Source organism: Marmota monax, unplaced genomic scaffold (assembly GCF_021218885.2).
Source record: "Marmota monax isolate L192 unplaced genomic scaffold, Marmota_monax_Labrador192_F-V1.1 WCK01_AAM20220418_F8-fsc00001, whole genome shotgun sequence".
Taxonomy (NCBI): Eukaryota; Metazoa; Chordata; class Mammalia; order Rodentia; family Sciuridae; genus Marmota; species Marmota monax.
This window is the reverse complement of record NW_026693777.1, coordinates 33,293,760-33,318,200: the sequence shown is the minus strand read 5'-3', so window position 1 is coordinate 33,318,200 and position 24,441 is coordinate 33,293,760. Positions and strand designations below refer to the sequence as shown.

General features: G+C 34.6%; 2 protein-coding genes across 2 annotated transcripts; both read left to right on the top strand.

Moving 5' to 3' along the window:
• The first annotated feature begins 3,249 nt into the window (after positions 1-3,249).
• On the top strand, positions 3,250-4,176 carry LOC124104749 (olfactory receptor 4N4C). Its single transcript, XM_046461842.1, has one exon. It carries the CDS (start codon positions 3,250-3,252, stop codon positions 4,174-4,176), a length of 927 nt encoding a protein of 308 aa, XP_046317798.1.
• Positions 4,177-17,164: 12,988 nt separating this feature from the next.
• On the top strand, positions 17,165-18,088 carry LOC124104748 (olfactory receptor 4N2). The gene has a single exon (XM_046461840.1). It carries the CDS (start codon positions 17,165-17,167, stop codon positions 18,086-18,088), a length of 924 nt encoding a protein of 307 aa, XP_046317796.1.
• Positions 18,089-24,441: the final 6,353 nt, after the last annotated feature.

The following is a 24,441-nucleotide window of genomic DNA, read 5'->3' as shown; positions in this document are numbered from 1 at the left end:
GTTTTTTTACAAATGGATCTAGCATACACTAATCTGGGTTTTGACTATTGGATGATGTGAAATATCTGTGAAATTTTATTTTGTAATCTCTTAGATTCATGCAGTTACCATTACTCCATGGATTCTCTCCAAAGATAGGGACAGATAGCCAGTATCACACATTTGTTTCTTAGAAACTTAAAATGTATATTTTTTCCTGGTTTAATTTTGGTTGAATCAGACATGCATATCCTACTTATTAACATCATCCCCATCTGATTAAATTTGCAAATCAACACAGTAAGATGTGAAAAAGCTCTGGCTAAGGAAGATGAGCACCATTCCAATATCTTATGTTTAAAAAGTTGCAGGACTAAGAACTTAAACCGAGACAGATGTCCAAACCAGGTTTTTTTCTATGATGTGCATTTCTTTGCTTAGAAAAAATGACATTAAAGAACTGTAGGAACTAATAATTCCATATAATTTTGTAGTGATTTTAGAGCCATCAGCAACATTGTTATCAGTCAAATATTGATGATGTTCTTTAACTATATCTGCATTTCTCAGAACATACTGAAACCAGTAATTTTATCTGCCAATGAGTTACAAACTACATAGCACATATTAATAGCTGTCATACTCTTATTTTGGAAAGTTTTCTAAACATATTTTTGCTGGTATGTGGTTTAATGAGAAATTTCTTTAAAGCATAAAGGTAAGTAAGCTCATTTTAATTAAAATTAATTACAAAATATCTGTGAGAAGGGGAAAAATTGAACAGTGGTTACAGTACATTTAAAGGATTCTGTCCAAGTAAAATGATCTAGTACTGAAACAGGAATTAAATGCTTAGTTCATAGAGTAAAAGAACTTAATGTTTAAAGCAAGTGAAAGAACTTGCTTCAAAACAATAGTGAGGTTTCTCAGCATTGATGGTAAAGGAAGCATAGGACCTAATGAAGGAGAGATGAGTAGAGAAAAGGAAAGATTGAAGAATATTGCAAACTAATGGAATATGGAGAAATCAAAAGAAAATAAGGAGAATGAATATAAGTGAGATAGAGCAGGGAGAAACAGCAAGGGGAACAGAGAACAGATAAGAGAGAAAAAGAAGTCAACTCAAAGATAAAAATATAACTGAAGAAAGTGAAGAAATATTTGGTGAGAAAGGAGTTAAATATAATAACAGAAACATTTTTTTTTAAGATGCAATGAGGACATATAAAGAAGAAAAATGGGAGAATTAGTGTCTGTCCTGTGGTGGGGATCAAGGCCTCAAATGCCTGCTGCATGAACTTTCTACCAACATCCTGGATTCCAGGCATGATCAGTGCCTAGCAAAGCCTTTAGATGGTCCTGCTCCATCTCTCACTGTGCCCTTGCACTGCTCCTGCGTTACCGGGGTCTATGAATTTTTGTTTCAGCTGGAATGACAATTATGGTGTAGAGATAACAGCAAGCATTCAGGTTTCTAGTTCAAATTTCACTGAAAGTGGTTCCTCTCTTAATATAGTTAGAGCAGAAAACCTTGTCTTTGCAGGGATTTCTGTGCTTTTATCTTTCAGGGACTTGCTTCATTTTCCCTAGAGGAAAGTCCACCTTATGAACATGCATCTTCAGTCTCTGAATCTGTGATGAGCATGCAGTGAGAATGGCAGGTACCACAAAGGAGCATAGAAAATACAGAGGGAACACAGGGAACCAAAATGTTAATGGGAATGAGTCACATATGTCAAGGACTCAATAGGAGAATAGAGGTGGATGGCAGGGAATAAAGCAAGACACAGCGAGAGAATCTGCAGCACATAAACTCAGAGATACTTGAAAGTTTCTCCTATGATCTAAACATACCCTTAATTTTTGAAAGAGTTTGAAATAACCAAGTTCATAATAATGTTGAAGATGAACTCAACTTTAAGATTAAGTAGAAAGGGATTTCAAATTTACTTTTCTAATAGTGGGTTTTATGCACAAAAGTACTTTTGAGATATATATGGTCAATAAATGGCCATAGTAGAAAAAAAGAAGAGAAAAAAGGAAAAGCAAAAATTTCTTTTGATGGTTCAATATGTAAATCTTTGTGCTTTGTTTTTCTTTAGGATATGTTGTGTCTTTAGCATTGGGGGTGGTGTGCATGTTTTTACATGGATATATGTGTGCCTATGTGATATAAAGTAGTTTTATGATTCTCAATTTTGACCATATATGGAAATTTATTAGAATTATATATTAAAAGAGAAGATCTTTGATGTTTTGAATAGATGTACCATTGTAAGTATTTCCCTTAATTTCTTAATTTGGGACTTCACTGTTTTTTGTAAAATAAATTTTCCTTTCTTCTTCTCCCTTTTCACTCTCTCTCCTTTCAGTTAAAGTTAACATACCCTTCTTTTCCTCCACTCTATACTCCATGCTCAACAACATTTTTAAAAACAAATGTGCTAGGTAACTAAAGGCATGTAAAATATTGTTTTTTAAAAAACCACATTTATATGTATGGAAATTCTTCTTTATTGTTTTCATATCAATAGACTACTATGCTTATGCCCTGTAGTGAAAACATTCCTAATTTGGACACCAATGTATGGATAAACCTCAGATATTGTTTTTCTCCAGAGTGACTAAGAGCCTTTTTATTTAGACTAGGTTGATGGCTTGACATTCTGTAGAGGAAAAGAAAGTATTTCCAGTAAGTAGAGTTTTCTTTAACCTTTTAGTTAACATTCCTTAGGTATAGTTTACATGGAATAAAGGTGCACCAACTGCTATCTAGTTCAAGAGTTATAGCAAATTAAATTGATATGTGAAACCATTCTTATATAATGTATTTGAGATATAGAACATCTTTTGTCATATAAAAAGTGTTATCATTCCTCATTGATGTCACTCCCTATCCCATTCCCTATTCAAATGAAAACCTGAAGACCTTAATAATTGGGGCTAAGTGTTTTTTCAATCATAAATATTTTCATATGCTCATGGAAATCAGTAACAAACCCAAACCAGTGGTATCCTGGAGTCTCCTAGGAGAGATCCATTGAAGAGAAGCACAGGACTGAAGCAGATGATAGGGTGTGGCTTCAGGGCCAAGGTGTTGTCATTATGAAATATGGCTGCATTAAGGGTAGAAGAGATGTCTTAGGTTATGCAGAGAGGTGGTTTATATAGATGTGGAATAATCCTGCTTTTAGTTGAGAAAGAGTTATAATCTGGATGGAAGATATGGAGAGTATCTCTCTATTCCCTGATGTTCTACAGGGAGAGAAGATGGAGATAGAAAATGGAACAGTGGTGACTGAATTCATCCTCCTTGGTCTGACTCAGTCTCAAGAGATTCAGCTTTTGGTCTTTGTACTGATCTTAATTTTCTACCTCATCATCCTCCCTGGAAACTTCCTCATCATCTTCACCATCAGGTCAGACCCTGGGCTCTCAGCCCCCCTCTACTTCTTCCTGGGCAACTTGGCCTTCCTGGATGCCTCCTACTCCTTCATTGTGGCTCCCAGGATGCTGGTGGACTTCCTCTCTGAGAAGAAGGTGATCTCCTACAGAGGCTGTATCACCCAGCTCTTCTTCTTGCACTTCCTTGGAGGTGGAGAGGGGCTGCTCCTGGTTGTCATGGCCTTTGACCGCTACATCGCCATCTGCCGGCCTTTGCACTACTCAACAGTCATGAGCCCTAGAGCCTGCTATGTGATGCTGCTGGCTCTGTGGCTGGGAGGCTTTATCCACTCCATTATCCAGGTGGCCCTCATCCTCCGCCTGCCCTTCTGTGGCCCAAATCAGCTGGACAACTTCTTCTGTGATGTGCCACAGGTCATCAAGCTGGCCTGCACTGACACCTTTGTGGTGGAGCTCCTGATGGTCTTCAACAGTGGCCTAATGACCCTGTTGTGCTTCCTGGGCCTTCTGGCCTCCTATGCCGTCATCCTCTGTCACATTCATAGATCAGCTTCTGAGGGGAAGAGCAAGGCCATGTCCACGTGCACCACTCATGTCATTATTATACTTCTTATGTTTGGGCCTGCAATCTTCATCTACACTCGGCCGTTCAGAGTCTTACCTGCGGACAAAGTGGTTTCTTTCTTCCACACAGTCATCTTTCCAGTGATGAATCCCATGATTTATACCCTTCGAAACCAGGAAGTAAAAATTTCCATGAAAAAATTATTGATTCGACATGTAATTTGTTAATAGATTTTTTAATAAGAAATCAAGCTGGGGAATTCTGGCCAGAATTCATGTTTATTTAACAAATATTGTTTTTCATTGGGTACCTCTCATTTCTCAGATACTATTGTAGGCAATGGGGCTCAGAGTTATGCATAATGATGGAATAAACTTGAAATATTTAAAGGATATAAAATAAATCCCTGGGGCATTAAAGTGCAAAGAGTAAGTGTGAGAAATATAGGTGCATTTCATGTGACTTTAAGGGTCAACTCACTGAAATCTCTTAGCTGAGATAAAAGATTTCTAATATTTTAATTGTATGAGTCCATTTTAACATTTCAAGCAAGAAAATCTACAAAAGTTTCCTCTATCAATTAGAAAAATATCATCAAGCATATAGGAAGAGGTTAATACATTGTAATGTATGTACTATCAGGAGCTTGATATCAGAGGGATCCATCTTTTCAAAGTTCATGGTTGTTGGTGCTCTTCACATCATCTGGGCTAAAAATCTAGGAATTATTTTGGACTTTTTTTTCTCTTCTGTCCATTACTGGATGTGATATCCAAGTTATTTTACTTCTTTATAATACCTTTCCTAGTCTCATTGATTTTACTCTAGTCTGATGCCCTTCTCTCCATTTAGACCATGACAGAAGTCTCTTAATTTCAGATTATTTTTGCATTTCATTTTACCAAAAAATGAATCTTTTCTTAGTCATTGTTAAAATAAGTCACTCCCCTGCTCTCGAACCTGCAGATTTTCCTCCTTGATGTAATATAAAAGCCAGACACCTACCCTGGTACTTAAGTGACATTATTATCTATTATTAGTTTTCAATTTAATCACCACCACTGCTGTCTAAGCAAAGTTCTTCTTTGCAACTAATCTAGGCTCCTGTTGTCCCCAGATACATAATATATTTGCTTGTTGGCATACCTTGCTTTTCCCTCTGATGAACACATTTTACTCACATCTCCATCACCTTAGTTTCCCTTTTCCAAGACTTTTTCTACCTTTCTGGACCAAGATTAAGTGACATTTCTACAACCCATCAACTCCACCTAGGCACCTATGAAATGTGATCTTATCCTCTCATTCTTCCACTTCTAAAACTACCTAGAAAGATAAGAAGGACAAACAAATTCTTATAATGGGATAAGCTGAACAATTAGGGTCTCATGTGTGAGGCACGAAGACCATACTGAGAACTGAGGATATTTGGAGAAGTCCTTCCTCAATCTTGCCAAACAGAACTTATCCTTCTCTTCATGTGGTTGCATGGCCCCTAGGAAGCAGTGCTCTGTATGTAGTGTGCTCGTGGTCTGATGGTCACTATAGACTCCTCCAAGTCAGGAACACATCTTAGAACCCGTCTTATTGCCTTGTCCATAGGTGCTCTACCAGTATTTATTGAAAAAAGAAAAGAAATCAGAATTTGACTTTTCACTTGTGCAGTACCACTTCAATTTCCATGTAAAAACTGCAGAGCACATTCAATAATTCCTCATCTCAAACAGACACCTGACTGCCAATGACTTGTTGTACCACCTTTCTATATGTATCTTCTGCTAGGAAATTTGTATCTGTCACACAGTTTTCTATTCTGTCACATTTTCAGTAATATCTAAGTGTCTTCCCCAACTCTGGCTTATGCAAGAACACAAACATTTTTTTTCTTTAAATATTCTAAACCAACATTTGTCCAGCTGGTTACTACCTCTCCCATTCACTTGGCTATACTTTATTACTGCTGACTGGCTGGGCGGAAGGTTTCATTGACTCTGTCCCCTTATTTTGTCACCTCTATAATCTATTAGGGTCCATTTCTGGAAAAAACACCTGCTTTTTGTTCAGGAACAAGACCTCATTTCTCTTTTATGGTACAGCAGAGCTGGTATTCATAGTAAACAAATATTTATGATAAAAAATATCCACTTTCCTCTCCAAAAATTAACCCAAAGTAAGAGCATACCCCTGAAAGATTATGGCTATGAACTATTTCTAGTGAAGATAAATTTCTGTATATCTTAATATTTGTTTCTTGGATCAAAATGTTGATTTTTGGTAAAGAAAAAATAATTTTATTCATGAACGTAAACATTATGAAAATATACTAGTTTTTTTTTGGAAGCATGGATCTCTCCAAAGAGAAATAATAATGTCAATAGTATTAGTGGTGCTGAGAAAAATATGGCATATTATTGAATGGAATGGATGAACCTGAATAAAATGCTGTAAATGGTCTATTAAAGGCAAAACAAAACTAAGTGTTATGCTAATTTAAAAATCCTGAAATAAAAGAATATTATTCTGACTTATATGAAGTTAAGGTCATGTAGACTGGGGTTGTAGCTCAGTGGTAGAGCACTTGACAACTCGTGTGAGGCACTGGGTTTGATCCTCACACCACATAAAAGTAAATAAATAAAATAAAGGTATTTTGTTTATCTACAACTAAAAAAAATTTTAAAAAGATCATGCAACACTAATCTGTGGTGATGTGTAACAGAGCATTGGGTACATCTCTTGGAGTGTATTCATGGAAAATGGGCATGTAGAAAAATTTTGAATGCTGAAAACCTTCTCCATATAGTGGGTCAGGTTTTAATTATACACATTTGTTAAAAGTCTACCAGGTTTTGGTGAGGATGTAGGCAAAAAGGAATCCCTCTCCAATTTTAGAGGGAATGTAAATTGGTGCAGATTTTATAGAAAACTATAAAAGGTATACAAAAAATGAAAAATAGAACTACTAAAAGATCCAGTGATTTCACTTCTAGGTATATAAGAAAATAAAATCAGTATTTTAAAATATATCTGCATTATTGTGTTTATTACAACATTTTTATCCACAATAGCCAAGATATGAAAACAATATAAACATCCACTGACAGATGAATGACTAATAAAAACATGCTTTGGATACACATGGAATGTTATTCATACACTAAAAAGAAGAGAATCTTGTCATTTGTGACAACACAAGTGAACCTAGAAGACATTACGTGAAGTGAAATAAGTCAGTCACAGACAGAAAGAAAAAATACTGTATAACAAACATCACTTATATGTGGAATCCAAAAATATGGAACTCACAGAGGCAGAGAGTAGTTTCTAGGGTCAAAGGGAAATGCAGTGAAGTTAGCCTAAGGGCAGGAACTTTCAGTTATGAGCAACTTCTGAGAATATAATGCACAACATAGTGACTATTGTAAATAACAGTGTGTACTTATTTGAAATTTGATGAAGAATATATTTAAGTGTTCTTACCCTCCACCCTTACCCACACACAATAGTGACTATGAGAAATGATGGAAGTGTTAATTAATGTGATTATTGTAACCATTACACAATGTGTTTGTATAGTAAATAATTACTTTTTACACCTTCAACATACAAAGCATTTGTCAAGTAAATATTTAAGAATTTTAAAAGTTTATCTCCCTGTCCTTAAGTATGCGATTACTGTACGTAAACTATATACCTCAATCAGTCACAGGTTGCTTTTGATGTTATTATAAATATCATTTTAAACTTTAAATCTTTTATCTGTATTATTGGTATGTAGAAATATAGATTTTATATGCTGACTTGTGTGTATCTTGAATAAACTCATCTATTCTTATATTTCATTTTTTTATTTTGTTAAAAATGTAGTTGACAATATTCGTATGATTTATGCAGTACAGTAGGGTAATTCAACACATGGATACAATGACAATGAGTAATGATCAAATTAGGATAATCAGCATTCCCATCACCTCAAACACTGGTCACGTTTTGGGAACATTTGGGCCTTTCCAGTTATTTTTTTTTAAATCATATTTCTGCAGACAACTACGTCAATAGTAGTCTTTGTTCCTTCCTTTCCAAACTGTATTTCCTTCATTTCTTCTGTATGACATTCAATAAAAGTAATAAGAGCAGACACTCTTCCCTTGTTCCCAATTTAAGAGGGAAAGTATTTAATTGTTCACGATTTATATGCACATTTGCTGCAAATTTTTTCTAAATACCATTTATAAGTCTGCAGAAACTTCCTTTTGTTCTCGGTTTTTACAGAGCTATTTTGTTTTGTTTTAATCACCAAGGAATGTTGTATTTTGCTGAGTCTTTTTTGTGTGCATATCTTTAGATGATCATTTTTCCTTTTTGGTGTATCTTAGGGTGATTATAGTGATTGCTCATTTTTTTTTCCTTCAAGTTCTAAATGTATCTTTAGAACTATCTAAATCTATCTTTAGAATCTATCTAAATGCATCTTTCTAAGATGGGTCACAAGTCTCTATTCTAAGGAGAAGTTCAGATTTCCAGGTTAATAGCTTCCATTTTCAGGTGAACATTAAAAAATGAGAGAGGTTATGAATGGCTTATAATTATGAAGAGAATATCACATTTTTAAAAGCCTTTGGTGACAAGAATGCAATCTACTCAAAGATCGGGCAGTCTATTCACCAAAGTACTCATATGATCTTACATGTTGCCTTCTTTTTCTGTTTTTCTAAAGTAGCATTCTTTATCATAGATTTCTTTTTATGACTATATGGATAGGTGGACTATGCATTTCTGTGGAAGAGTATCTCTCCACTGTGTCAATTTTTTAATGTTTTTATTAACATATTATACATAATGATGGGGTTCATTTTGACATAACCATCCATGCATGGAATGTAATTAGTTCCATTTCATTTCTCACTATTTCCTTTTTTCTTCCACTTCTCTTTCCTCCTGTTCCCAATCCTCCACTCTACAGGTCTTCCTTCTATTTATTTATTGTTTCTTAATTGGTATTTTGTAAATATATATAAAGGTTGAATTTACTGTAGTATATTCATATATGCACATAGCATAATTTAATTTATTCCATAGTTCCTCCTTTGTACTCTCCCCACTCCTTCCCCTTATTCACCTTACTCCTCTCCACTGATCTCCCTTCTATTTTCATGGACTCCTCTATTTTCCCCTTTATTTTGCAATAGTTTCTGCATATAAGAAAGAACATTTGACCCTTGACTTTCTGAGTCTGCCTAATTTTACTTAGCATGATGTTCTCCAGTTCCATCCATTTACTAGCAAATGCCATAATTTTATTCTTCTTTATGGCTGAGTAAAACTTCATTGTGGGTATGTATCATATTTCTTTAATCTGTTCATCCATTTATGGGCATCTGGTCTGATTTCATAACTTAACTATTGTAAATTGTGCAGCTATTAACAATGATGTGGCTACACACCTGTGGTATGATGATTTTGGTTATTCCGGTAAATATTGAGGAGTAAGAGAGCTGGGTCATAGCGTAATTTTACTCCTAGCATTTTATGGATTCTCCAAATAGCTTTTCAAGTTGGTTTTACTAATTTGAAATCCCACCAACAAAAATATATGAGTGTACATTTTCCTCCTCATCCTTGCCAGCATTTATTACTACTAGTATTCTTGATAATTGCCATTCTAACCAGAGTTGGGTGAATCAAAATAGTATTTTTAAAAATTTGTTCTAATTAGTTATACATGACAGTAGAATGCATTTTGATATGTCATACATAAATGGAATATAACTTCTCATTTTTCTGATTATACATGATATAAAATCACAGTGGTCATGTCATAATGTCTGATTCATTCTATTATTCTTCCTACCTCATACCCCTACCCTCCCTTCACTCACCTCTGCCTAATGCAAAGTACCTTTATTTTTCCCTAGCCCCTTCCCTTATTGTGAATTATCATCCACATATCAGAGAAAACATTTGGCTTTTGAGTTTTTAGGATTGGCTTATTTCACTTAGCATGATGTTCTCCAGCTCTGTCCATTTACCAGCAAATGCCATAATTTTATTCTTCTTTAAGCCTGAGAATATTCCATTGTTTGGTTCCTGATTGAATTTTTTCATATATTTATTGATCATTTCTATTTCTTCTTTTGAGAAATCTCTGTTTAGTTCTCTTGCCCATTTATTGGTTTAAGTATTTGTGTGTGTGTTTGTGTGTGTGTCTGTATTGTTTTGGTGTTAAGTGTTCAGTTCTTTATATATTCTGGATATTAATCCCCTGTAAACTCTCTCTTTATGCTCTTAAGAATTTCCTTTGCTGCACTGGAACTTTTCAATTTGATTCCACTTCACTTATTGATTCTTGGTTTTATTTCTTGAGCATTAGGGGCCTTGCTAAGGAATTTGGTGACAGTACTAATACATTGGAGTATTGAGCCTTGTTTTCTTCTAGAAGTTGCAGTTTCTGATCTAATTTCTAGGTCTTTGATCTACTTTGATTTGACTTTTGTGCAGAGTGGGAGATCTGGATCTAGTTTCATTCTTCTGCATATAAATATACAGTTTTCCAAGCATCATTTGTTAAAAAGGTGATTTTTTTTCTCCAGCATATGATGTTTTTAGTATCTTTGTCAAGTATTAGATAACTGTATCCATGTGGGTTTGTCTTTATGTCTTCTAGTCTATTCCATTATTCTTCATGTGTATTTTAATGATAAAATCATATTGTTTTTGTTACTATGGCCCTGTAGCATAATTTAAGATCAGGTGGAAGGTTTGTGATACCTCCAACATTGGTCTTCCTACTCAGTATTGCTTTTGGCTGTTCTGGGTATTTATTCTTCCAAATGAATTTTAGGACTGTTTTCTATAGTTTGGTGAAGAATGTCATTGGTATTTTGATGGAGGCTGCACTACATATGTATAACCCTTTGTGATATGGCCATTGTGACAATATTAATTCTGCCTACCTAAGAACATTGGAAATCTTTCCATCTTCTAAGGTCTTTTTTAATTTCTTTCTTCAGGGTTCTGTAGTTTTTATTGTAGAGGTCTTTTACCTCCTTGGTTAGATTTTAAATATTTTAAAATATTCTATTTTATTTTATTTTTTGAGGTTACTATAAGTGGGATAGTTTTCTTGTTTTTTTTTTCTCAACAGGTTTGTTATTGGAGTATTGTGGAAAATCTCTTGATATTAGAACCAGCAAGTGGGTGAGTTTTACTAGAAGAATAGCCAGTTGGAAATAAATCAAATGGCACAAAATAAAAACCATCTGTCTGTAATAACACTGAATGTAAATGATTTTAAATCTCCAATCAAATGACATAGATTGGCAAAATGGATTAAATAACAAGACTCAACTATATGTTGTTTACAAGAGACTCAATTTATAGGCAAAGTCATCTACAGGCTGATAAAAGAATGGAAAAGATACACCATGGAAATGGAGACAAAAAGCAAGTAGGAGTGGCTGTTCTCATAGCTCACAAAGTATTCCTTGAGCCAAAATTAGACAGAAGAGACAAAGAAGGTCACTTTATACTCGTTAAGGGTATCATCCAATAATAAGATATGATGGTTATAAATATTTATACTCTTAAAGTTTGTGTACCTACATACACAAACTATACTCAATATAAAGAATCAAATAGACACCAATATGATAATACAGTGTGATTTCAATATACCTCTCTTACATTTAGAGAGGTCATTCAGAAATTAACTAAGTACAGACTCTTCAGAATTAAATGCAATTAGTCAAATGAACCTAAAGACATCTATAGAATATTTCATTCATTAACAACTGAATTCACTTTTTTCTTAACTTAATATAAAACCTTCTCTAAAATAGACCATATTTTTGGACACAAAGCTAGTCTTAACAAATACAAAATATAGGAATAATTCCTTGTATCCTATTAGATCATAATAGAATGAAGTTAGAAATCAGTAACTAAATAAAAAACAGAAATACCTTTAACACCTGGAGATTAAAAAATACACTTTTGAATGAGGAGTAGGCCATAGAAGAAATAAAAAGAATTTCTTAGAAACAAATGAGACTAAAGATAAAGTATATCAAATTCTCTGGGATAGTTTAAGTGCAGTTATAAGAGGAAAGTTTATGGATGCCTACATTAAAAAAATTGAAAGAGTCCAAATAAATAATCGGATCTTACACCTCAAGATTCTACAAAAGACAGAACAATTTTATTATTACAAAATCAGTAGAAGACAGAAAATAATTAATATAGCACAAAAGTTAATGAAATTGAGAATTAAAAAAATACAAAGGATAAATGCCACACAACATTGGTTCTTTGAAAGAAAACAATATTAATGAACCCTCTAGTCATACTAACAAAAAGAGAGAGAAGCCCAAATCAATTTTTTTATAATTGTGTGATTATATTTTCATTTATGTCTCTGCTAATCTGACTTTTCTTCTTTCTCATGGTCTGTTTTTTGAACTTTATAACTTTTTTCCTTTCTTCTTTATCTCTCTTTTTACTTCTTGCCCTATGTCTCTCAACTGAAAATGAATTAGAATGCTGTTTGTGTGTTATTTTTATTTTACAAAAGTATGTTTATTACTTCATTATAAAGTAATTCTAAACTCAATTTTCCCAATAAAGCAGAGCAAATAAAAATAAAACCAAAGCCATGTACAGTGGTACATGCCTATAATCACAGCAGCTTGGGAGGCTAAGGCAGGAGGATTGCAAGTTCAAAGCCAGCCTCAGCAACTTAGGCCCTAAGCAACTTAGTGAGTCCCTGTCTCAACATAAAAAATTTAAAAAGGGCTGTGATGTGGCTCGGGGATTAAGCACCCCCCTTGGGCTCAATATCCAGTAACAAATACATAAATAAATAAATAAATAAATAATAGAACTGGAAAATATTTTTAAAAAGTTAAGCCATATTTAATTTTTATGACCTTCAATTAATTTTTTATTAATAATTTTTAATGAAAAAGTAATTGGCCTTAATTATTATTTTAGTTAAGCAGAGAAAAGTTAAAAAAACTATCATTATGGAGATCAAGATACATCTTACATGTCCTGTTTAGGGGGTGACCTTCCCCTGAGGAACTGGCCAATTTTACCAAGAAGTTGTTTTCTCTAAGAAGAACTATACCTTGAAAACTTCATAAGCTTTTATAGCTGTCTATTTCCTTATCACCAGCAATATACTAAACCTGAGAAAGGCACTTATATTGGGTACAAAATTTAAAGAGATGCTTTAAGACTAAATAATAGAGATATACAGCATTTTAATCAATACTTTGAAAAATCAAAACTATTTTTTAAAGGTGTAATAAACAAAATAGTAAATTTCAAACAAAGGCAGGATTAGTTACTGCCATGCTGAGCCATATTGGAAAACTGAGGCAATGGGAAAAATTAATAATACTGATTGTTTTTATTGAAAATTTTGGTAGTCTATTCTTATTTTTCTCTCATGTTTGCTTTCTTGTTTTTTTTTTATTGTTGGTTGTTCAAAACATTACAAATTTCTTGACATATCATATTCCACACTTTGATTCAAGTGGGTTATGAACTCCCACCTTCACCCCATACACAGATTGCAGAATCACCTCAGTTACATATATATTAATAGTCTATCATTTATTTATTTTCTCATTTTGAATTTTTTATGACATGCAAACTAATTGCTTTCAACCTATTTTATTCTAAACTAATAAATATACCTTCCAATTGGATTCTTTCTCAAACAATGATAGGATTCTGTTTTTAGAATTCACAACTAACTCAGTGTAAACATTTTAAAAATGTTTAGCCCTTTCAAAGTTCTGGTATTCTCCTTTGCTTAATTTATATATGCTTTAATAATACAGTCTAACAACTCCCTTTGGATGCATTCAGTGTGCTGAGATAGTCTGAAATCCCAAAAGGACTTTCTTACATACAACACAGAAAATATTTTAAAATCTAATGGTCCCTATGTGACAAGGATGTATGAATAAGGACAAGAATGGTCAGTGCATTCTTATGAGGAGGTGGAAGCTGGATATTTTTCTGAAAGTAGCTTAACATCCCTGCATGCCCAAATTTCTGGGCAATCTTTGTATTTGCAAGAAGCAGAAAGAAGAGACAATAGAAAAATATTGCAACTATTTTACTGGTTAATTTGCTGTTTTGAAATGCAATGGTCTAGAGGTCAGATTTTCAGTAGAAATAGAAAAAGACTCAGGTCTAAATTCAGTAGTGTGGCACTTTCTACCTTCTCCTCCAGTAGATCTCCAATTGTTTTTGATGCGTAGAATTACTTTAATGGTGGATAAAAATATTTAGCCCTGACATAACTAAGTCAAATTATTCATACTCTTGACCTCTAGTGTTAAGGATCATCAAAAAAATGACTGAGAATCATTCTGTATAATGTACAGAGGAAAGGAAAAGAACATGCACAAAGGGTAGGCTGAGGGCTTCAGAAGAAATCTTAACTGATTTTGCAGAAGATAGACCCTTGATCTCTTTATATCTACACTTAGTAGGTATGAGAATTTCCTCTGATGTCTGTGGTTCTATCACTCACTGTAGGGCTTTGACAGTTATGGAGCTGAGAAAAGCTTATGCAAACTACTGGGTGCCTTGGCGATTCCACATAAAGATTGTACTGATCCTTCAAAACTTCTATTAATTTCTCAGATTTACATAGCGACTATCATTCCAGGGTTTACCCAAAGGCATTGGCATAGAACCTAGTGGCATAGTGTCCACTTCATAGAGCCACCTCCTAACATCTAAATGTGTTCAGGATTAAGGTTCAAGGATACTTCAAGGAGTTACATACTAATATTATTATAGTCTCATTTGATTTTCGTTATTACCCTCGTCAGATTGCAAGAGTCAAAACATTATCATATTTTACAGAAGAAAACGTGAGCTTCTGAAGGCTAAATGACTTTCCTAGGATCACACAGTAAGTGAATTGCAGAGCCAAGACATGAGAATCAGATAAATGTTTACAAAACCAGGGATCTTTCTTCCTTATTTCATTGCATTAAAATGCTGGCATTCAAAAGAAATTTAGAGGTCATTTACTCTGACCATTCCATTTTATTGGAGGGATATTTTTGCTGAATATTTATATACTTGTTAGTGTTCATAATTTTAGTGTCATCATTAGTATGAATTAGATATTTGATCATGTTTTTCAGCCTGATCTATACTTATTAAAACATGTAAAACTGTAACATGTAAAAAAGAAGAACCAAAGAGAATCAAAGAGAAAATGAGGGGGAAGCAGAGAAAAGGCAATACAAGGGCAAAAAATCATAATCAAATTCAGAAAACTAAAGTAAGGAACTTGATGATGAAGAGGGAGAGAAAGAAAAGAGGGAACATAAAGAAGGCATAGGGAAACGTTTCAAAACAGAGAGAAGTAAGTCTCTCAGCCCGCTGAACACAGAAATAGATTTTACTGTAGCGAGGGCACCAAGAATGCTCGAGTTGCCCCTTTCATCTCTAGCAGGCTAAAAAATATTATTTTAATGTTTTTAAAAATATGAAACCTGAGATGCCACTAGATAGATGTTGCTGCTTTTTTCCTATATCTTTCCTCAGCCTTCTTTCCCTTATCCTTCCCCCTTTCTTTCTTTCTTTCTTTTCAAGTACTGCCCCAATAGCACTTTCTATCAAAGATTACCTCTTCTTTTTGCACCCTATGTGCTGCAGCATTTGTGTTATTTTAGTTAAGTAGCATGAGGAATATTGTTATACTTGACGTATTTTGGGGTAGGTCAGCAATTTTCAAAATTGAAAAAAAATTATAATAAAATATTTTTGATCAAGTACCTTAAATGTATGCATATTTATTTATAAAGTATATATGCCATTGCACTAATATATGTGTTAAACAGAATTTTAAAAATTATTCAGTGCAATTATATAGTTATATGTAGTATGTATATTCATCTATATTTTATAATTTACAATGGTGTACATGCATTAAATGTATAAATATTACTATTCTGTTTCCATTCTTCAATGGATCATCATGTACACATTCTGAAATAAGTATACCCCACTAAATAGTCTATTTTAAACCTGAATTTCTCCCACAATGCATAGTATCCTTTTCACTTATCCAAGTTTCAAATTCCAATTATAAATCCAGTAGAAAAGGGTGAATTTAGACTAGCAATATTACTTTTAATTATTCAAGTATGTGCAATAGAGCATCTACTGATTAAATCTGTAATTAATTTTTTTTTTGTTTAAACTCAATAGTATATACTTGCATTCTTCTACTGCTTGTCAATCAGCAAAAAACAAAACTCATTCTAAATTTGGTAACAATCAGAGAAGCTTTTGTTTTCTCATCTTTCGAGCGGACTGCAGTATCTTTATCATGATTTCTAGTTTTTATACAGTATGATTTTCAGTTTTGAGAAAATGATATAATTATTAATAAAATTAGCATTAAGTAGAGATAAAGAAGTGAGTTATGGGCATATAAGTACTTGAGAATCAAATAGTGCTAATTAAACTGCATGAATAAGGTGTGGAGTGGCTGCAGGAGTGGTGTTCAACCATACTTATAGTGGGGGGACTCCCTCTGAGTTAGGTGAAAAGTAGAGTCATTATTGTCTGGGATCATGATGAACACTTTGGAGTCAGAGTTCACCACCAGACCAGAAGGGATAAAAGAAAATACAATTAGTAAGAGAATGCAGAGGGCAAGCAAGAGAGTTACCAGCTAGGAAGTGGGAATTTCACAGAAATTCAAGGAAGAAAATGTCTAGTAAAATTTGGGGTTGTGAGGATGAGAAAAGAAAGGTCTAATATTCCCCTGCCCCACCCCAAATTAAACCTCAAGCACATGTATCTACAAAACCTCACAGGTCATGATAATGGAAGTCATGTTGTGTCTCAATTGTGAAATTTTTCATCCCGCTTTGGAAGGTAGAAATCCCAAAGCTGATAATGCCAGACTTCTGAAGTGGAGAAGAGTCTGTAGAAGCACTTTTTGAATGGGAATAAGACTGTGTCATTGGGAACAGTATTTTATTTCTGCTTTCCATTTTAAACTCGGAGAAAAGAAGGGAATAAAAATTAGCCAGGACAGTGGACAGAGCTGGGAAGTGTTTTTACCTTAAGAAGGGATATGATAAAAAATTTTTAGCTGCAGAAAAGCTAGCATCTAGATGGAATATATAGTAATAGCAAACTTTGCTCCCTGATACACTGTAGGCCAGGGGGATGGAGAACAAGAACGGCACAGTGGTGACTGAATTCATTCTCCTTGGTCTGACCCAGTCTCGAGAGATTCAGCTTCTGGTCTTTGTCTTAGTTCTAATTTTCTACCTCATTATCCTCCCTGGAAACTTCCTCATCATCTTCACCATCAGGTCAGACCCTGGGCTCACAGCCCCCCTCTACTTCTTCCTGGGCAACTTGGCCTTCCTGGATGCCTCCTACTCCTTCATTGTGGCTCCCAGGATGCTGGTGGACTTCCTCTCTGAGAAGAAGGTGATCTCCTACAGAGGCTGCATCACCCAACTGTTCTTCTTGCACTTCCTTGGAGGTGGAGAGGGGCTGCTCCTGGTTGTCATGGCCTTTGACCGCTACACTGCCATCTGCCGGCCTTTGCACTACTCAACTGTCATGAACCCTAGAGCCTGCTATGTGATGCTACTGACTCTGTGGCTGGGAGGCTTTATCCACTCCATTATCCAGGTGGCCCTCATCCTCCGCCTGCCTTTCTGTGGCCCAAATCAGCTGGATAACTTCTTCTGTGATGTGCCACAGGTCATCAAGCTGGCCTGCACTGACACCTTTGTGGTGGAGCTCCTGATGGTCTTCAACAGTGGCCTAATGACCCTGTTGTGCTTCCTGGGCCTTCTGGCCTCCTATGCCATCATCCTCTGCAGAGTACATGGGTCTTCCTCTGAGGGGAAGAGCAAGGCCATGTCCACGTGCACCACACACATCATTGTTATATTCCTCATGTTTGGGCCTGGCATCTTCATCTATACTCGCCCGTTCAGAGCTTTCCCGGCTGACAAGGTGGTTTCCCTCTTTCATACAGTCATTTTTCCATTGTTGAATCCTGTAATTTATACTCTTCGTAACCAGGAAGTGAAGTCTTCCATGAAGAAGCTGTTTCATCAGCACATACCCTAAAAAAGGGGGAAAAGGAATTAGAAATTCAGGGCTGTGGGATGGGATCTGAAATTTATGTATTCATTTCTAAAAGATTGCATTTATTTATTATTTACATAACCTGAATTAGTCAGGATCCTATTCTAGGCACTGAAGAAACAATTATTAATGAGACAGATGGTCATTGCTATATTGGAGATACCCAAGTGGGAACAGATAGCTATTAAGGTGAAAAATAAACACCATGGTTTCAGGAGGCAATATCATTCTGAAAATAACCAAAAGAAAAAGTGAAGTAATAGATTGTGACTCTGAATTGTGGGTAGTCAATTTATTTTCTTTATTGCCAAACAAACACTTCTTCAGGAAATGACATTTTGAGTGATATCTAGATAAACTGAGAGTTGATCAAGCCAACATCTGGGATAGAAATCAGACAAGGGTTACAGGTGGTACAAAAGCCTAAAGATGATAATATACCTGGTCTATTTGAGTACCACAGCAAAATCCAAGTTGTCTAGAATATAGTAAGTGAATGTGAAAATGATTAGAATTGGAATTGGAGATACTGGTAGTATCTAAAACATATAGTCCACAAAGTAAACATGAAACATTTTATTATAATTGTAATAAGAAGTCATTTTAAGTCTTTAAGCAACATAATGATTCCTCTACCACAGGTTTATAAATAACTTAGAGTCTGTAAACTCAAGATTCTGTACAGTTAGCACAGAGTTGAAAAATATTATTAAGAGAAAAATATTTAATTTTCTTTATTTTTCCTAGAGCTTCATGATTACCCCTTGCATGTTGTTATGATTTCTAGCTATATGTTTGACTTACCTCCAATTGCTTTCCTTGACTATAATAGAGATAGTTCCCTGGTAGACCAATCAGAATTCTAGTTCAGGTAGCAAAAAACATGCCAGTTATTTTTAAACAAAATGTCATTTAATGTAGAGAATTAGGTGCTGACAAAATAGTGGAAAGTCTGGAAGAACAGACTATTGGCTGGGCATCCAGAGACGACTCTTGGAACAATTCTGTGTTGTCACAGGAGTGGTCCTTCCTACAATTTTAGCCATTTTCTGCTTGAAAAAATAATCAAGACTTCATCTGGGATCAAGGTGATCCAGAATCACTGTGTACCTGTCAAATCTCCTCTAGTCAAACAGCAGCCTCTCCACCACCACCTCTCTAGTTAACTTAATCCAAATTCAAATCTTGAATGAGTCTGCTGAACTTCCAGCATTTAAAACATTTCTGGAATCCCCAATACAAGGGAGTCTAGGACTAATTTTTAAAATATTTTATTTTAATAATAATCAAAGAATCCAATATTTGTGAATAATACATGTATGATATAAATATCAAAACCATAGAAGAAATTACCTCAATTCTTAAGTAAACCCCACACCTGCTAAATCTCACTTTTAGTTTATCTCCTGTCTCACTGTGAAAAGGGGAAGAGAATCCCTCAATGTCCTACCATACCAGCTATCTGAACACTTGCCTGTGATCAGTTTCCTTTAGTCACTGCTGATACTGGGTGACCTGATGCTGCCCTATAAGGTCAAACTGTACCTATGCACTGGATTCTGTCCCCTCCTTATGCAAGGCAGTAACTGTGGTAGCTCTCCTTTTTCTTTCCTATACCCCAAAGGGAATTTCTCCCTCCTCATATAACAATATTTACTTCATCCTACATAAGAACTATTTGTCATGGTATTGTATATGTTACTTCCTTTTTCTTCTTCCCTTTACAATAAAGCTCCTCAAGTGTTGTTTACATTTCTTTTTAAGTTAATAGACTTTTTTTCAGACTAGTTTTAGCTGTATAGAAATTTGAGCAGAAAAAAATACAGCATTATTATATGTCCTCTTCTCTCACCTCAAACTAATTTCTTTTATTGTAAACATCTTGCATTAGTGCAGTATGTTTATTATAATTAATGAATATTGAACATTATTATTAAAGTCCATAACTTATTTTAGGATTCATGCTTTGTTTCATAGAGTTTTATGGATTTTGATAAATACTTGCTATCTATTTTGACAAATGTTTTTCATCATTACAATATACTACAGAATAATTTGATTGACCTAAAAATCCTTTGTATGCCATCTATTTATCTGTTCCCTCCCTGTCTCCAACTTAGCCTTGACAATCACTGATTTTTTGGTTGTCTCTGTAGTTTTGCATTTTCTAGAATGCCATGTAGTTGGGAATCATATAGAATGTAACTTTTCAGACTGGTGTTCACACTTCTGCTTCCAATTTATTTCCCTTCCAATTCACCCAATCATGCCAGTTAAACTGTTCCTGTGATTATGAATAATGCTCAGTGGTCCTTACTCGGTTCTTACCATCTTTGACCTCTGAGCAGTGTTTGACACGGTGGTAAATCACTCTCTCCCCAGGACCCCCACTTTCCTAAACTCTTTTTTACCTGACCTGCTTTCCCCTTGTTCCTCTTAGCTTCTTAGTTCTTAGCTTTTTAGTTCTTCTTAGCTTCCCAGCTGCCTTGATTGAATTTCATCTACATGTGAATGGCCTCTAGACTCAGTCCTTCCTGTGAACTGTCAGCTCCTGTACTCAGAAGTGTATGCCACAGCTATGGATCCACTTTGGTGTCTTCATATCCTCTCAAGTGTAGCATCCCAGGCTGACCCCTGACCTCCACCCCCTCTATTCTCCATTATACTACCTAATCTTGTTCCATTGCAATTCTGTCTTTCCAGTCTCTGGTCCCAAAGCCAGGATTCATAATATTTTGAACATACCACCTTCCACGTGAGACCTTCCCTGACCACCTTATTGACATTTGCTATGTACTCCCACATACTTCATGCCCCCCTTTGTCCACAGCACTTATCATCATTTAGCATAGCACATATTTCACATACTCATTTTAATGTCTGCCTTTACATCACGGTATGTAACCTTCATAAAAGGCAGAGACTCGTTTATTTTTTCTACAGCTTGACACAAAGTGCTCAGTATTTGTTAAATAAATGAATAAAAGAATAGTATGAAAAATTTCTCTGATTCCACCACTTAGAAATATCTAACATTAAAATTTTTATAGAAGAGCAAGGTGACTATAGTTTACAATAGCCTATTATACATCTATTAATAACTAGAAGAAAGGAGTCTGAAGTTTTGAAACAAAGTAATGGTAGGAGATGGAAATATTAATCACCCTGATTTGATCAAGACACATGGTATACATGATACATGTACATGTCACATATGTGTAATGAAATATTACACTATACTTCAAAACTCATATACTTAATTTTCATACAAGTTTTCACTTTTAAAAATTTGTGTCCATTTTATCCATTTGACTTGTAATACCTATAGACGTATGAAGAAAATTAACTCTCCTATTCAGGCTTCTTTTTTAAGAATTTAATTTAATTTAATTTATTTATTTTTTTGAGTACCAGGGATTGAACCCAGGGGTGCTTAACCTCTGAGTCATACCCTCAACCCATTTTTATTTTTATTTTGAGACATGGTCTTACTAAGTTGCTTAGGGCCTCACCAAGTTGCTGAGGCTGACTTTGAACCTGTGATCCTCCTGCTTTAGCCTCCCAAACCACGGTGTCCCAGCACCCAGCAAGTTTTTCAACAAGTCTTAAAACTAGTAGTTTTGCTTCTGATAATGGTGAAATAACAGGAATTGAATTTGCCTTCCTGCCTGAAACAGCATCAACAACAAAAAAGGAATGAACAGAATCTGGCACAATAGATATCAAGACATTGAACATTAGGCAACAAGTGGTAAGAATAAGTCAGTTCAACTCCATGGTTGCCCAACTTGTTATCTTGAGAGGATTTCCAGGCCAAATACAGGAAGAAGGATAAGAGTTTCTAGGTGACTTGGCACTCTGTACATCTGGGCTGGCAAGACAGAGTGACAGAGAAGACTGTTCTTTTCTAGCAAGAACCTTTAATGCCATGCACTTTCCATTAAGCACTGTTGTATATGCATCACATGAATGTTGATGTCATGCTCCTTTTTTCATTAAATTAAAAATACTTCTAATTTCTACTGTGAATTCTTCTTTGACTCATTTTATTTTGAAATGTATTGCTTAATTGGCAATTTTTGTTGGGGAATTTTTAGATTGTCTCTCTTCTGATTTCCAAAATTCCATTGGATGAGAAAAATTTTGCATGATTTAAATTCTTCCACATCTGTTAAGACCCTGGGAAGGGTACAACTTTGTAACTATTACATAAACACTCTTAAGTTTTTTTTTTTCATGGTTTTTAGCTGCCGTGTCTTCTATATATCAACTAACACAATTCTGTTGATAATGTGGTTCAAGTCTTACTAATTTTATTTACTTCTTCTATCATTTTCTGAGAAAAAGTGTTAAAATCTAAAACAATAAAGCTTCTTTGTTTCTCCTTTCAATCCTATCAGTTTTAGGTTTATAAATTTTAAAGATACTCTCTTAGTTGCAAACACATTCAGTATTGTTATTCTATTGAGTTATTGACCACTCTCTCATGATTCTTCTCTTTGTCTCTGATGATATTACTAAACTGAAGTGTTTTGTCAATGTCAACATAGCCACCTCAGACTTCTCTTAATAGTGTTTATAAATATAGCTTTTTAAATCCTTTTATTTAGGCCTTGTATCTTCATACTTGACATGGGTTTCTTGTCACTCAGATCTAGTGGCACCTTTTGGACTATTTTGAACAAGGTAACTACACTTTTCCATATATTTATTGTCATTTGTATGTCTTCTCCGAGGGAATTTTTTTTGTTCATTTTTTATTATTGTGTTGTAGGTATATGTAAGAGTGGAGTCCATTTTGATATTAATACACGCATGTAATATAATTTGCTCCATTTCAATTCCCCAGATTTCCCCTTTGCTTTCCCTCCTCTCTCTCCCAATCTCTTTCCTCTACTCTATTGGTCTGCATCCTATTGTTTTTAAAAATTGATACTATATATATATATATATATATATATATATATATATATATATATAATTAATCCTTATATATTCATACATGAACATGGCATCTTTTGGTCAATTTCATTCTGCAGTTCTCCCCTTTCTCATCTCCTCCCTCCCCCTCAATCCCTTTCCTCTACTCTACTGTTCTCCCTTCTATTTCCATGAAACTCACCACCCTCCCTTTTTTTGGAAAGTACCAGGGATTGAACACATGGTCGTTTAACCACTGAGCCATATCTACAGCCCTGTTTATTTTTTTATTTTGAGACAGTGTCTCACTAACTTGCTTAGAGCCTCAATAAGTTGCTGAGGTTGGCTTTGAACTTGCAATCCTTCTGCCTCAGCCTCCTGAGCCATTGGGCTTACAAGCCCTCACCACCATGCAAGGTTCCATTTTTTCTTTCTTTTCTTTTCTTATTTTTCTCTAGCTTCTGCATATGAGAGAAAACATTTAACCCTTTATTTTCTGAGTCTGGATTTTTTTTTATTTAGCACAATGTTCTCTAGTTCCATCCACTAACCAGCAAATTATATAATTTTATTCTTTTGTATAGCTGAATAAAATCTCATTGTGTATATACAAAACATTGTCTTTATCTATTTTCTGTTGTTGGGCACCTGGACTGGTTTTACAACTTGGCCACTGTGAATTGAGCAGTTATAAACATTGATATGTGTATATCACCATAGTATGCTGATTTTAGTTCTTTTGGATAAATATATTCATTTTTAATCAATTTATTTGTTCCTTTGCTTTGAGTTTCAGGAGTTCCTTAAACATTTTGTGTATTAACCCTTTATCAGATAAACAATTTACACTTGGCTTGCCCCTTCTGTAAGGAGCCTTTTCGTTTGTTAAGCATTTTAGTTTACATATAAAGCCACTTACTTGTTTTTGGTTTTGTTCACTGTGCTTTGGGCATAGTATCCAAGAAATTATTGCAAAGGCCAATACTACAAAACTTTTTTCTTGTTTTCTTTTAGAACTTGTGTGGTTTCGATTCTTACATTTAAGTCTTTAATAGATTTTGAGTTGATTTTGAAGATGGTTTAAGAGTACAATTTTATTCCTTTCCAAGTAAATATTCAATTTTCTAGCACCATTTATTGAAAAGACCATGTTTTTCCCCTTTTGTATTCTCAGCACAATGGTAGAAGATCAATTGAACTTACATGCCTGGGCTTACTTCTGTCCTCGGTTGCACTGACCTGTACTTATTCTTTCACTAATACCTTGATTTCTTAATTGCAGTAGACTTATGGGAACTGTTGAAGCAGGAAGTGTGATTTCTCTACTTTGTTCTTTTTCTTCAGCATTTTTTGTCCACTTTAGGTCATTTTGCCTTATCATATAAACTGTAGAATTAGTTTGTTGCTAATCACAA